This window comes from Parasteatoda tepidariorum, chromosome 2 (assembly GCF_982258835.1).
Source record: "Parasteatoda tepidariorum strain Cologne lab strain chromosome 2, Ptep-v5.0, whole genome shotgun sequence".
In the NCBI taxonomy this organism is placed as follows: domain Eukaryota; kingdom Metazoa; phylum Arthropoda; class Arachnida; order Araneae; family Theridiidae; genus Parasteatoda; species Parasteatoda tepidariorum.
The window spans coordinates 33,160,942-33,177,273 of NC_141756.1; the positions used below are offsets into that span (position 1 = coordinate 33,160,942).

Below are 16,332 nucleotides of genomic sequence, written 5' to 3' on the forward strand. Positions count from 1 at the left end.
GTAAAATAAAAAGGAATTCTGATCCTTAGGAACAGATATTAAGTATTCTTATGATCGAATGATGGGGCAAAATTACCTTTTAAACTAATCAAAAACTTTTTTTATATTTTACACTAAAAAATTGCTTATTTTTAAATAATTTATTAATATTCAAATTGTTTAACAAATATGCTCCCGTCTAATGACAACGAAGTATTTTATTTTATCCAGTGATTTATTTATATTTTTTATTTGTTCTTATTTTATTAAATTAAATGAAAATAAAACTTCATTAAAATAAAACTAAAGCTGCCAAAATTTCATATATAGTTTCGATTTACAATTTTAAGAAGTTGTTTCGACTTTGCTTTAAAAATTTAAAAGCCTTTTTAAATAAAAAAAATTTAGAAGCCTTCTTAACTTTAAACACATAACTTTAACAAGAAAAATCAAGGAGTTAAAAATGGAAACAAATATGATCAATAAACAATAAAATCATAAGCTAACTAAATAAATGAATTTTGTGTCTGAAATATAATATTACAAATTAAACATATTTCATATTTAGGGGAAACATGGAAAATTTGGTCATACAGGAGATTTAAACAAATGATGCTTCAGATTTCTTACTTTTCATTAGTAAATAACTATTAAATTTGATGTTTCTTTAAACAAAATTATCAAATTTTTTTATACACTTATTGCTTTGTTGGTTCTTTAACTACTCATCCTTCAGAATAAATTGGGACAAATTACCCTTTAATAAGAACATTTGACCCAGTTTTTTAGCTCTTAAAAAATTATTTATAAAATATATTTTTTAATTTGATAAAGTTTCGAATTTGGGTAAAAAATATTGATGTAAACAGGGGACAAATATTATAAGCTATTAGATAATAAATAATTTCAACTTTAAAATTTATTATGTTAAAAATTGTTTTAATAAAAAACTGTGCAAACTTTTCATGTTTTCCCTAACTGCAACAAAAGTTGATTTAATAAAAACATTTGCTTACCTCCACAGGTGAAAAATTTCTGTCTTCTTGATATCCTACAAAAATTTGATACAGAAATTCCTCGTTCGCGGATTCATGTACAATTAATTTGGAAAATTACAAAATAAAATCAGTTACAATAATTAAGTAAACTAAACAATTAAGCTAGTTGGAACATTTAAGATAATTAAAGAATATCTAAATTTTAAATCAGAAAAAAAATAATAAATTAGGAAAAATATTTAAATTTTGTTTAAAAGGAAAAATTAAAATTGAACGAGGACCAATTTAACGATAATGTGACAAAACGCAAATCTCGAGACAGAATGACCCAAAGAATACTAAGAAGACCCTTCCCCTATTTACAGCCCTAAGAATTTTTTGTTTCAAACAATTTATGACCAGGAATCAGACAAAAGGGTGTTTCGAGGATATCTGATATTTCCGAAGCTGGGAAAAAAAGAGCCCAAGGCAATTTAAAGAAACTAAAAGCATTTTCTCACAGAGTAAAGTGAGGAGGCTATTTGACAACTCTGTGGGTGGTAGCTGGGAAAGAGGGGATATTTTCGTTACCGGAAAGAGTGTTTTATTGCTCTTTTGAATAGAAAAGTGAAGAGTAACAATTTTATAATTGTAAACACTTCTTCGTTTAGATTTTGAAAGGCGTCCGACAATCTAAAAAAGAAAAACAATGTATTATGGGCTTCAGAGGACTCCAGCTCCGAATAAAACTTTTCTAAAAAAGAAGAAAAAAGTGGGATCTGGGGGACCTTTTATGTTATAAATAATAAATGAGTTAGAATTTAAAGAGAAAAAAAAAACAATTAATGCCATGAGATTTTAGACTTTTCGGGGGCCCCTATGGAACTCGGGGCCCTGGGCCAGGGCCCACTGGGCCCATCCTTAAAAACGGCTCTGGGAGAGACGAAATGCACGTTTATAGAAAAAATGATTTAAAGTTCATATGATCAAATTTAATCTTAACACATAGATCGACAAATACATAATTATTAATAAAGTAAATTTTTGCATTAGCGGTTATTCGTTTAAACATTTAATGGTGCAGAGACATTTTTTTTATATTTAAATATTGTCTGGGGTAATAAGTAAGTTTAAAATTTTAAGCGGTTAAAAATTTACCCAATCGAGAACCTTTAGATTAAAATGCAACTTCAGTTTACAAGCAACAAATAATTAATATTTAAAATAAAGGATGTAACCATCGATATTTTTTAGACGAAGTCATTATCCGAATAAGTCTTTCCAAAATTTAAAAAAAAAAGCGAAATATAAATCTTTTGAATATTTTGAGGACAGAGGGCTTTTTGAATTTTTATAAAAATGCATATGTTTAATAAATAAACAAGCTCGAATTTTTCTATAAGATGTTTATTATTAATTTTTTCTTATTTTCTTAAAATAAAGGGAATTAATTAATGAAAAAAAATTTTTATTGTGCTGCTTTAATAGATAGTTATAAAATACATATGTGCCTACAAATAAGCCTCAAATACATATAAGCCTCAGTGATATTTTCTTCCATTTTATTTTAATTATAATGGACAAATAAGATGCTTTGAAATTAAAAAAAATACTAAGTAAGGTCTTGATAAATTACACAACTCTTTTTTTTCTCAATTTGTAAACAAAAGAATTATTTAAACTTGAGCTTAAGTCATTAATTTAAAATTAAAATTGAGTGTGAATAATATTTCTGTGACTTAAGGGCAAAATTAAAAAAAAAAAAAAAAAAAAAGATCAGTTTGAACAATTAACGATACGTTCCTTAATCTATTCATTCAATAAATAAATTAACCAATTAAAAATAAATAAATTGAACTTTTATGAGTGTTTAAACCTAAAATCTATCTTTTAATGAATGAAAGGAAATCTATTTCGTAATGCTACCTAATTTACACAAAAATATTTACTTATTGCAATTATGTTTCCAACATTTCAAATTTTAACATTCGTTTTTTCTTCCCATTAGGACATTGTTTTTAATAATAATACAATAACGAGCATTTAATTCACGAAGTTCACTTTTTGTTACCAAAATATCATTGTGCATATTAAACGATTTTGTTTTATAAAAATAATTATATACAAAAACAAAATATTATAATGTAGTAAACGCCCCTCTGAATCTGCATATACAGAGATACAAACTTGCTCTGCTCCGTATAGAAAAATATTTTTTATTGAGTGCAAAAGTTACATTTATTGTATGATTCTTTGTTTATTTAATGTAAAACCATTTTCCCTTTCTACGTTTAAATAATAAATAATTGAAAAAAATCACGTGAAACATACTTTTGTTTACTGTTATTTTGTTTTGGTTATTTTGAGAATTATAAATTTTACCAGAATTATCTTAAATTCTGCATGGTTTCGTTTTTGACTACCACTGAATAAAATATTTTAAAGAAAGTGGAGCAGTTGGCATTGCTAGAAAGTATATCGATCGCTATAAAATATAACGTGAAATAATGAAGTGAGCATGATTTCAATACATAAGAAATGATTACTTACAATTTAATCCTTGATTTTCAGAAAATCCTAATACTTCGTTTAAATTACATTTATGGCTGTCTGGTTTAAGCAAGGCAAAGGCACCTCCTGTTTTTAGTATTTAAATGTTTTGTGACAGTGATTCCCACCATGTGTGGCAAAACTTTCCTTTTTGAAAGGATTTACGCTAATTTACAGCAAGGGTTCTATTTGTATATTCAACAAATTCGAAAGTCGCTTTTCAAAGTGATTTTCACCCCTGATAAAATTTAAGATAATTGGGCTAAACTGGACAGGGACACCCCATGGTTTTCACATCTCTTTGCCCTCTGTCACCACCAAAGGGCTATTTTCTATGCCTGCAGGTGTTCTATTCATCCCCAGATAATTGCCCTTTTACATCCTGGTAATGTGATATGAAGAGATGTTTATCTTGTCTTTTTGCTTGTGGTACTGGAAAAAGAAAGATTTATCTGAGGATCCGATCATTGTAAGTTTTTATTCTGCTTTCTGGAGAGTTTTCTAAATGATTCTTTTCAATGTTTTATTTATTTTTTTGAAATTTGTATTATTGTTTTTAAAATTTGTATTAGTATACGAGTTAAATTAATTTTTTTAAAACAAGCAAAATATCAAAATATTTTGAAAAATTGAAAAAACGAAAGAAACGTTGCAGTTGATTTTGCGCCTTTTTCAAATAATGCGCCCATGGCTCTAGCCATGCCTGCCATACCCTAGATACGCCACTGCATCAAATACTGACTGGTGCACGTTAAATCTGCCGGAAACGCAAAGTCTACCAAGTTCCTGCAAGAAATCAATACCTCTAAAAGTACTGAATTGGAGATTGAGCGTTCTCTGTTTAAGGTTTAAGTTACAATCTGTGTATGAATGAATTGGTTTCCCCCTGTAAAACGGGCTGTGACGTGTTCGTATGACTTAAGTCGTAACATTGGCAACAAAGGGTGCCACTGAAAATCAAGAAAAGCATTCTCTATCTTGCAAATTCGCTATAATTTCCCATGATATTGGTATGATGATATCCCTTGCTGATATTGGCAAGTAGCATAAGGAACAACTTTAAAATAAATATTACATTAGCTTTACAACTTTAAAATAAATACAACAATAGCTTTAAAATAAATATTTATACTGAAATATTACTAGCTGTTTTTATTTGGAAATTAAAGGGTTTCTGAAGTAAAAATACTAATTTGAATCGTTTGCAGAGTAATGCATGGGTTGTTTATGACCATGGAGATAGCGTAATCTTCAGTTTGTATCCCTTAGGCTTGATACAAAATGCGCATGATTTAAAACGTAAGACAACTTCTCGTGTCGAAATCTCTCCACTTCTCAGCTGCCTACGCGCAATCTCATTTTTATAAAATGAACCATCTACGATATTAGAGTATCCACTGATATAATTCAGGAACAGTTGCGTATTTAACGAAATACGAATTTAACGGATTGAGCAATAACGCAAAAATAATGTTACATTCCCAGAAAAAAAATTATCTATGACAATTTTTTTCTTAAGATTTCAAGTTTCTTTTAATGAAAATATTTTATAATTGACAGTTGGTGCTCGATCTGACCTTTTCTATAAAAGGGAAGTACTTTTTAAAGAAGGCAAAATTTTGCCAAAAGTGAAAATCTCGAATTTTTGAATGCAGTGCCAAGACTGGTGAAATGCAAATTCGCTATGATTTCCCATAGCAGGTTTTAAATTGGGCATTGCAGGGTTTCTGAAGTAAAAATACTAATTTAAATATTTTGCCGAGTAATGCAAGGGTTGTTTATGACCATGGAATTAGCGCAATCCTCAGTTTGCATCCCTTAGGATTGATACAAATTGCTCATGTTTGAAACTTTAAAAATTTCTGGATATCTCAATGGGAAAAAAATATGCGTATGTGTGCACTGTGGCATTTAGATGATACATATTAAAATTGACATTGGAAATTTCATTTATAAAATATATTTTTTTTTCCAATGGCAGGTACTGAATTTGAATCTTTGCCTATACTATGCCAGAATTGTTGCTCATTTCGCGTTACCCAGTGGGCACCTGTGAACCTAAGTCATGGAGGCGAGCAACATTGCCCACGCCACACTGCCACAAACCTGTTTTATAGGGTGGGCCACATTCACACATCAGACACACACACAACAGAGGACAGCACAAAGAGAGAGAGAAACATCCATGCCCAGAGCGGGATTCGAACCCGCAGCCTATGGCCTCGCAGTCAGGCACGCTAACCGCTCGGCCACCTGGCCGGCTTTTATAAAAAATATATTTGGGTGAGAAAATATTTGGTTTGAATATATTACTGAGGAGGAGGCATTCATTTGGTAAGACAACTTCTCGTGTCGAAATCTCTCCACTTCTCAGCTGCCTACGCGCCATCTCATTTTTATAAAATGAACTATCTATTATGTTAGAGTATCCACTAATTATAATTCAAGAATAGTTGCGTATTTAACGAATTGAGCATTAACGCAAAAATAATGTTAAGTTCCCAGGAAAAAAAATTATTTATGACTATATTTCTTAAGATTTCAAGTTTCTTTTAATGAAAATATTTTATAATTGACAGTTGGGGCTCGATCTGACTTTTTCTATGGAAGGGAAGTACTTTTTAAAGAAGGCCAAAATTTTGCCAAAAGTGAAAATCTCGAATTTTTTGAATGCAGTGCCAAGACTGGTGAAAATGTTAAAGAAGTAAGGCATTTTAAATTTAATTCAAGCTTTCATGCAAACTTATTTTACGATTCTCACCATCACTACGTACATACATCTGATATGATAGTCTCATTTTAAACTAAATTCGTGAGGTACTTAAGAAACTGAAGAAATGGCAGCGAAATTAAGAGGATTAGACGCATTATATTCACCAAATACGTTTTATATTCACCAAAATATTCAATTTCGCCAACTACAATTGCCTGCTTAAAAAATTGTGGGTTTCGAAACTTTAATATTAAAGTAGTTAAAAATTATTATTATATAAGTTTCTTAAAAAAGAAAATTTGTGTTTATAACATTCCTAATTAAACAAACGTAACAAATGTTGCAATTTTCACAATACTTTATTTAACGCTCACTCGTTTCATCAGAAAACTTTTTTTTTTCTTGAACAAAAATTCCATTCTTGTCTTGTTTATTTCTAATTTTTCTCTCTTTTCACTCTCGTTTATATAAATCTGTCATTACCTTCTCTTTTTTTTCATTTTGACAAACGATTTCGTTTAAAATTTCATTTTTATAAATTAGCCCCAGTCCACGCGTTCGTATAATTACTCGCAATTTATGTTTGACATAATCGAATATACAAGAGTTATACACACATAAAGTTTGAATGTTAATACAATTAAAGTAATATCTATTTGTAAGTGATTCAAGTTCTTAAACTTACTCGGAAATTTAAATTAACCTTTATACAACTATGATTGCATTATTGTATTTTTCTGTTAGGAGAATGTATATATAATCGATGAGATACAAATCCAGGCGTCCCGTAGTGGACTGATCGTTAAGACACGGTTCCCAGCAGATCACCGAAGTCAAGCATCACTGGCTGCGGTCAGTGGGCGGGTGGGTGACCACTTGGATCAGTCTGCGTAGGGACCGAGGGTGTGCGGTATTGGTCCTCGTTAAACTGTGCTACCGTAAAGTGCTCGACTTCGCGCGCAGGTCGTCGGGCTACCGAAGCGGGGGTGCCATCCCCTCCGCAGACGATCAAAATTGTGATGGCATGTCTTCCGATCATCCTCCGGGGTGTTTCCCAGACCGTCGCCAATAGCCCATTGTGCAGCTCTAGTGCGACGTAAATTAATAATAATAACAAATCCAGGTGTGACTTTTATTCCATTTCAAAAATTCCTGAACGTTAGCTACTGTAATATTAGTTTAATGTGACAATATGACTTTTTTTGAATATTTGCGGTAGATTTATTCTAGTAGTATAATATTTAGTATAATTAATTTATACTAAATTATTTTAGTTAGTATGATAGAGTATATAATGAAGTATTACTTTTCGAAACACCATAAGTATTATACAGTGTGTTGCAAAATTATAAGACCCACCTGAAATATCCCTCGTTTTTATAGTACATTGCATAAAACATACAATTTTAAAATAGTGAAGCAACTTAAATAAGTTGTATTTTCTCAAATAAATTAAAAAGTGAAGAAAAAAAATAGTTGGGTTCACACGCAATCGATTTTGATCAGAATTACCTGCAACACAGTATAATACATTGTATATTATTACTTAACGCGATATTAAAATAGGTTTTATGTAAGATAAGGACAAACACTCTCACACTGAAATAATAATAACTTAGTCACAAATTTCTGGAAAAACAATGCAGTACAATTCGTTTTGGCTGTTAGCTTTACAAATACTTTCAACTTTTATAATTATAATGTAATTATAATTTCATTGTAATTATAATAATTGAAAATTATAATTATAATTTTATAATTATAATTATAATTTTCAATTATTTATAATTACAATGAAATTATAAAATCAAAATCAATACAATGCCAATTATTTCGAATAAATTAAAAATAAAACCAGATAAAATTAGTCAGGTGTGCTCGCAGGGGCAAACAGATCATCGAGGGTATATTTAAGAATTTCGATGATTTTCTCCCTGCAGTCAATATCAGCATAAAGTTGATGTTGAGTGTATTGATCCCATTTTCTGCCACGGATCCTCTGGAATTTGGGACAAAATTTTATGAGGTGGTCAATGTCTTGTACTCTGTTGGAAACTTTAAAAATTTCTGGATATGTCCATGGGAAAAAATATGTCTGTATGTATGCACTGTGTCATTTAGATGATACAAATTAAAATTGACATTAGAAATTTCATTTATAAAAAATATATTTGGGTGAGAAAATATTTGGTTTGAATATATTAGTGAGGAGGAGGCATTCATATAGTACGACAACTTCTCGTGTCGAAATCTCTTCACTTCTCAGCTGCCTACGAGCCATCTCATATTTATAAAATGAACCATCTATTATGTTAGAGTATCCACTGATATAATTCAAGAACAGTTGCGTATTTAACGAATTGCGAATTTAACGAATTGAGCATTAACGCAAAAATAATGTTACATTCCCAGAAAAAAAATTTATTTATGACAATTTTTTTCTTAAGATTTCAAGTTTCTTTTATTGAAAATATTTTATAATTGACAGTTGGGGCTCGATCTGACATTTTCTATGTAAAGGAAGTACTTTTTGAAGAAGGCCAAAATTTTGCCAAGAGTGAAAATCTCGAATTTTTTGAATGCAGTGCCAAGACTGGTGAAAATGTTAAAGAAGTAAGACATTTTAAATTTAATTCAAGCTTTCATGCAAACTTATTTTACGATTCTCAACATCACTACGTACATACATCTGATACGATTGTCTCATTTTAAACTAAATTCGTGAGGTACTTAAGAAACTGAGAAAAATGGCAGCAAAACTAAGAGGATTAGACACATTATATTCACCAAATTATTCAATTTCACCAACTACAATTGCCTTCTTAAAAAATTTTGGGTTTTGAAACTTTAATATTAAAGTAATTAAAAATTATAATTAAATAAGTTTTTAAAAAAAGAAAATTTGTATTTATAACATTCCTAATTAAACAAATGTTACAAATGTTGCAATTTTCACACTCGTTTCATCAGAAATTTTTTTTTTCTTGAACAAAAATTCCATTCTTGACTTTTTTATCACTAATTTTTTTCTCTTTTCACTCTCGTTTACATCAATCAGTCATTACCTTCTCCTTTTTTTTTTCATTTCGACAGACGATTTTGTTTAAAATTTCATTTTTATAAATTACCTCTACTCAGCATTCGCATAATTTTTCGCAATTTATATTTGACATGATCGAATATAGTTATACCCACATATACTTTGAATGCAATATTAAAGAAATACGTATATATTTGTAAGTGATTCAAGTTTTTAAACTTACTCGGTAATTTAAATTAAACTTTATACAACTATGATTGAATGATTATATTTTTCTGTTGGAAGAATGTATATATAATCGATGAGATACAAAAACAGTTGTGACTTTTATTCCATTTAAAAAATTCCTGACTTTTAGCTACTTTAATATTAGTTTAATGTGACAATATGACTTTTTTTGAATATTTGCGGAAGATTTATTCTAGAAGTATTTAGTATAATTAATTTATACTAAATTATTTTAGTTAGTATGATAGAGTATATAATGAAATATTACTCTTCGAAACACCATAAGTAGTATACAGTGTGTTGCAAAATTATAAGACCCACCTGAAATATCCCTCGTTTTTATAGTACACTGCATAAAACATATAATTTTAAAATAGTGAAGCAACTTAAATAAGTTGTATTTTTCTCAAATAAATTAAATAGTGAAAAAAAATTAGTTAGGTTCACACGGCAATCGATTTTGATCAGAATTACCTGCAACACAGTATAATACATTGTATATTATTAATTAACGCGATATTAAAATAGGTTTTATGTAAGATAAGGACAAACACTCTCACACTGAAATAATAATAACTTAGTCACAAATTTCTGGAAAAACAATGCAGTACAATTTGTTTTGGCTTTAAACTTTAAAAAGCACTTTTAAGGAGGTCAAAAAATTCCGTTACACTTGAAATGGCAATGTCGAATGAGAGGAAATAACCCTTAGCCTCAAGTAGTACAATGTCAATTATTTATAATGACAATGAAATTATAAAATCAAAATAAATACAATGCCAATTATTTCGAACAATTTAACGTTTCCATTCTACTCGAAATTATATGAAAATGTGTTTTTTATTTGTCGATTTAAAATTTATTCTAGATTTATTTTAGGGTATACTTTAGAGCGTATTTTAGTCGAACTTTTCTTTACACCCTATATTATTGTAATATGGTGGTACAATGGTGTGGAGGTAAACATGGCATTCAACAGTTTTTCCTTATCATTGCTGAAGTTTAAATAAATGATAGTTAAATTGTTTCTCGTGTCAGCTTTCAAGCAATAAAATATTTCGCCTATTCAATGCTGATGTGACAAAAGTTTGATTCAAAGAAACAAAAAGATTCCTTTCACAAAACTAGTATCTTTATATTAGCTTTTGTTATTTAATTATTAAAATGTACATTGAATAATCTATAAATATATTAATCCAAATATATGAATACATACTAATCATTATTATATTGCACATTATTGTAATTGTTCACTTCATAGAATGAATCAACAAAAATAAAAACAGATGTATAACCACATTCAATCAGCAATATGTTTTTGTAAAACTTCGTAGAATGTTATATTTTATTAAAATCTCTTTACAAAATAAAAATTAAATTAGCTGACGACTTAATAAGAAACATTGTATTTTGTAATTAAAAAAAGTTTAGTAATCGTCTAACAACGAAAAATTATAAAAGAATTTTTTAGCTTACGTTTGCAAAAGTTAAACTTTTTGTAAGTTAAACACATTAGGTATTTATTTCTTGAAAAATAATATATTTAAATTTTCCTCGGATCCCCTCCCACTCATCATAAATAGTTTAAACTTTAAATTTCTCAGCAGAAAAATACGTATATTAATATAGTATAGAAAAAATTATGCCTCAGATTCAAAACTTTTATTGCTAATTAATTAGCATATCTGCAACTCATTAGTCAGCATATATTTGAGGTCACATATCCTACTGGAACCACTAAAATTGCTAAATACGATTTTTAGTGGAAAAATTATTCTAGGTGATATCCTTTTTTTCCGCCTAGTACGTTACGTTTGAATACATGCAAAGGTAACTGAAGGTTAAACGAGATTAAAAAGTTATAATTCATTCAACCCCCTTTTTTCTTTTTCTTTTTTGATTTTTATACTACACATATTCATTTTCCTTTCTTAAAAAATTGCAGATATTTGAACATATGACTTTGAGAATACTCGAAAAGAAAGAATTGATACCATTTATTCATCCTGTTAAAATTGAAATAGAAGGAAAGTCTCCCGAATGGAAGCAAAACAAGTTCGTGCCTGCTACGCGCACTACCGAGGAAGAAATACTCAATGGATCTGCTAATAAAACAGAAATTCTTCCCCAAAAAGATACAAATTATCCAGAAGATAGCGATTTGGAGTCTAGAGCTGAAGTCGAGAACTTGAGTGTGATAAAAGAAGATATTATTGGTACTCAATCAAGCAGTAAGTTAAAACCTTTAGAGATAAACGAAAATTACCATCCTTCGAATGATGAAAAAGATGTGATTCCGAAAGTAGAAAATTATATGAAAATTATATGAAAATTATATGAAGAGATGCTACTAGAAGGAAAATGTCCAGCCTGGTTTGCTTGAAGAAAAAAAATGTTATTTGCACCTATTTGGCTCCCTTTAAGTTATGATGTTTAAAGACAAGCTTGTTTTTACCTCACAGTTGTAAAGTTTTATCTGACAATTTTTATTGGTATTTTGTTTTCGCAAATTCTACTTATAATGGATGTAAACAAGACGTACAAGTTTAGTACAAGACGTAACAGGTTAAGGTCTGGTTTCTTAGGACAAGCGCCTTATCTGGGCGTCAGCGGAAAGTTGACGTAGGGCTGGCGCCAAAAAAATACTTTTTTGTTAGCTCAGCGTGAGCAGTCGGTCCAACGCAGACATTATCTCTCATTGCGCATGCGTTAATAACGTAAACAAATATTTATTTTGAATTTGTTTTGATTTTGTTATTGTCGACCAGTGTTTTAGAGAACAAATAATGACTTTGTCCAAGAAAAAACACATTATAGCTGAGCTAAATGACGAGTGCTATGTTTAATTCAGAAGCTATGTTTAATGTCAAAATCAAAATCTTGGCTGATTTCAATGTGCTGATGGATGTTGTCCGCCATTGCTTCTGTGGTTAACCCCTTGTGAAAAAATCGAGGTATAAATGAGGTATAAACGAGGTATATTTTAAAGGTATAAAGGAGGTTGTTGTTTAAATACGTCGTAAAGGTTGAAAAGGGTGCAAATGAATACCTCAAAATCAACCTCAAATATACCTTAAATATACCTCCAGAGGTATATATGCTTCAGCCTGAAGTATATTTTTTTACACTTGTGGAAGTATTTATTCAACAACCTAAGGTGTGTCATTTTACACTTCAGGTTATTATAAATCAACCTCAGGTGTATTTTGTTCGACTTCAGGTAATTATTTTTCAACCTCAGGTATCTAATTTTATGCTTGTAGAGGTAGATATTTTTCAACCTATGGTGTGTCATTTTACACTTCAGCTTATTATAAATCTACCTCAGGTGTATTTTGTTCGACATCAGGTAATTGTTTTTCAACCTCAGGTATATAATTTTATGCTTGTAGAGGTATATATTTATCAACCTGTGGTGTGTCGTTTTACACTTCTGGTTGTTATAAATCAACCTCAAATGTATTTTGTTCTACCTCAGGTAATTATTCTTCAACCTCAGGTATATAATTTTATGCTTGTAGAGGTATATATTTTTCAACCTAAGGTGGGCCATTTTACACTTCTGGTTGTTATACATCAACCTGAAGTGTATTTTAACAATTGGAAAGGTTATTTTTAATTAGCGCCATGTGTTCCATGTTCTACCTTAAGTTATTATTTCGTAACCTCAAGTATATATTTTTGTATTTTTAGAAGTATTAATTTATCAACCAAAGATGTTTTTTTTAGCACTTACGAAGGTGAGGTGTTATACGGACCACCTAGTTTATTAATTTTTAGACTCACTATATAAAAAATATAATATATATATAAAGATATTATATATATTATATGAAGAATAATGTACATTACATTTTTTTCACTAGTAGAGATCATTTATCAACCTGAAATTTTTAATATTAAACCTTCGGCAGTAATTGCTTCTTTTGTTAAGCTATAAAAGAAAGTTTCAAATGCATAATTCTTCTATAATTTTAATAGATTGATTTAAATCATCTTAAAATAACACTTATCCAAATTCTACACTTAGTAAAAATTATTTATGGGAACTCATACTCGTATTTTTAGAAGATAGTTGTCTAAGGTGCTTGAATTTTTAAAGCTATAAAACTACAAATTTAAATAATTAGTCAGCTGAAATTCAAAGTACTTTTATTTAAAACTAAAATTTCACTTTTTTTTACAAACCAACAAAATTATTTTAAATACTGTTTCCGTCTACATGTTGAAACTTGTAATTATTGGAACCTAAAAGGAAAAAAAATATAAATTAGTAAGAAAGTCATATTTACAATAATAGTGGCAGGTCTTAAAATATTAGAAAGTATTTTTTTTATCATTTAAATTAACTGGATGAAATTAATTTTCCTTTTCAGATAAATATCTTCTGCCATTTCTATTCAGTCCTCGTAGCTAAAAAGCATGACATGTATCACAGCCACAAAATAAAATACACTGAAGACAGTATTACCATTAACAACATTTACAGAAATTCAAATATACAGGGTGTTTTTAAAGTCTCGGACCCATTTTGATGTTTAATAACTCATAAAATAATAAATATAGATTAAAATTAATAACATAAATGGTTAGATAGACTCAAAAACTTTCATGAACCTTGTCAATGAACTTCCACGTGTGCCCCCTTCGTCGCACGGAGAATATCAAGTCGATAGTCAATTTCACGCCAGGTAGCGGCAAGCATGTCGGCATCCACAGAGGCTATTGCGGTTGTAATTCTGGCTTTTAGGCCATCAATGTTCGACACAATCCTCCTGTAAACATTGTCCTTTATAAATCCCCAAAGAAAAAAGTCCAGCGGCGTTATATCAGGTGATCTGGGTGGCCAAGGAATTAGACCTCCTCGCCCAATCCATCTTCCTGTAAAATGCTCATTCAAAGAACTACGAACGATGATACCCCAATGATGATGATGAGGTGGTGCACCATCTTGTTGCAAAAAGACATGTGGCTGAAGCTCTTCTAGTTGTGGAAATACGAAGTTTTCCAACATGTCTAAGTATACGACTGATGAGATTGTCTTTTCTGTAAAAAAGAAAGCTACCTCTCGTGAAATTGACTATCGACTTGATATTCTCCGTGCGACGAAGGGGGCACACGTGGAAGCTCATTGACAAGGGTCATGAAACTTTTTGAGTCTATCTAACCATTAATGTTATTAATTTTAATCTATCTTTATTATTTTATGAGTTATTAAACATCAAAATGGGTCCGGGACTTTATAAACACCCTGTATAATTCCAATCTTATTATGCAATTTTAACACTTTTTATTTTTCTATACATCTATAACATTGTGGTACTTGTAAGTTTAATAATTAGATTTCCTTCCCTTTCTTTTTTAAAAATCTTTTAACTCAATAAACCTAGTCCATATTTTTCAACTTTTTGTCAGACTTCATGAAACTAGCAGCTTTTTTTTAAATTTTTGACGCTGATTCTGAAAAGGACTTATGTTATTGCCAATCACATCAGAGTTTCTTAAAAAAATAGTTATTTTAATCAATGTAATCAAGAATCTACAATCGTTTAATAAATTAAAATTTTAAAGTTATGTACCAATTTTTATTCTTTTTTTACACTCTATCGAATAGAACAAATTACAAGCTGATAAGGAGCATTTATTTTAAAGTTGTGAGTAATTTTATGTGAGGAAAATGTCTAAGAGAGAATGATTTGAAATAATACTTTTAAAATAAATTGAGTATAATATCTCCTATATAACTTATAATACCGAGAAGAATAAAACTAATAGTTAGTTGTTACAAACACTTGTTTAAATATAAATACACATCCCATAGGATGAAACTCAAAATAATACATATTACTTTCAACAATAAATGTTTTTATTTGCAATTGATTTTATTCAATTCAGGATTAAAATTGCATACTATACTGACTTATTTCTAAAATATTTAAGATTTCCGAAATTCGCACATTTTTGAAGTAGTGAACCATAAACAGCTGCATGAAAAAGCTCATAACATTGAAACAAATTGTCATATAAACTTGAAATCGGATTTAATTTCATTCTGCCCAATATTCTAATAAGTAATAACAATCTGGTTAGTAAATAATTAACGTGGGTAAAATGCGAGAAAATAACATGTAGTGAAAATAGCAGTTTTGTGATCAAACATGAAGAAGTGAGCTAGTACAGTTACTAGTTTTCAATTATCAAATATCTAGCAAACTATTGTTATCAACAATTACATAAATTCTGTAGTTTATTTGGAGAGATTACTTTTTCTTTTAGGCATAAATTCAGAACTATATCCTAGGGGAAGGCTGAGCAGTAGCTTGCTTGTCTCTTCTTCTGCGCCGTCGCGCATGTGCTATTTACAGCCTAGGCCATCTCAGTAATATCAGGGAACTGTGGATAAGTTCTGTAAATATATATATATATATATATATATATATATATATATATATATATATATATATATATATATATATATATATATATATATATATATATATATATATATATATATATATATATATATATATATATATATATATATAAACAATAATATAAACTTTGCAACAAATATCCAAACGATAAGCATACAGCTATAGTAGAATTTCAAAGCAAAATTGCTATTTTAAAAATCTTTCAATTTTCAATGATTTATTTATAAGAGAAATTGTAAACATTTATCTCAATTAATCAGCGTGCGTACTGCTACGTTAAAACATATACATTTAAGCAAAATAAAAAGAATAGTTCTATTTGACTGAACTACAAACAATAAAATATACTGTGCAGAACCTGCTGTAATGATTCACCAGTAATGTTACCCAAAACAGTGACGAAAAATATTT

The 16,332-nt window shown here is 29.3% G+C and overlaps 1 protein-coding gene across 1 annotated transcript in view; it reads left to right on the top strand.

Moving 5' to 3' along the window:
• Positions 1–16,332, top strand: part of LOC107442723 (uncharacterized) — a 49,019-nt gene that overhangs the window by 11,497 nt on the left and 21,190 nt on the right. The window contains exons 5-6 of the mRNA XM_087156539.1: positions 6,086–6,210; positions 11,433–12,052. Coding sequence (XP_087012665.1) covers positions 6,086–6,210; positions 11,433–11,816 — 509 coding nt within the window. The 3' untranslated portion in view covers positions 11,817–12,052. The remainder of the gene's footprint in view (positions 1–6,085; positions 6,211–11,432; positions 12,053–16,332) is intronic.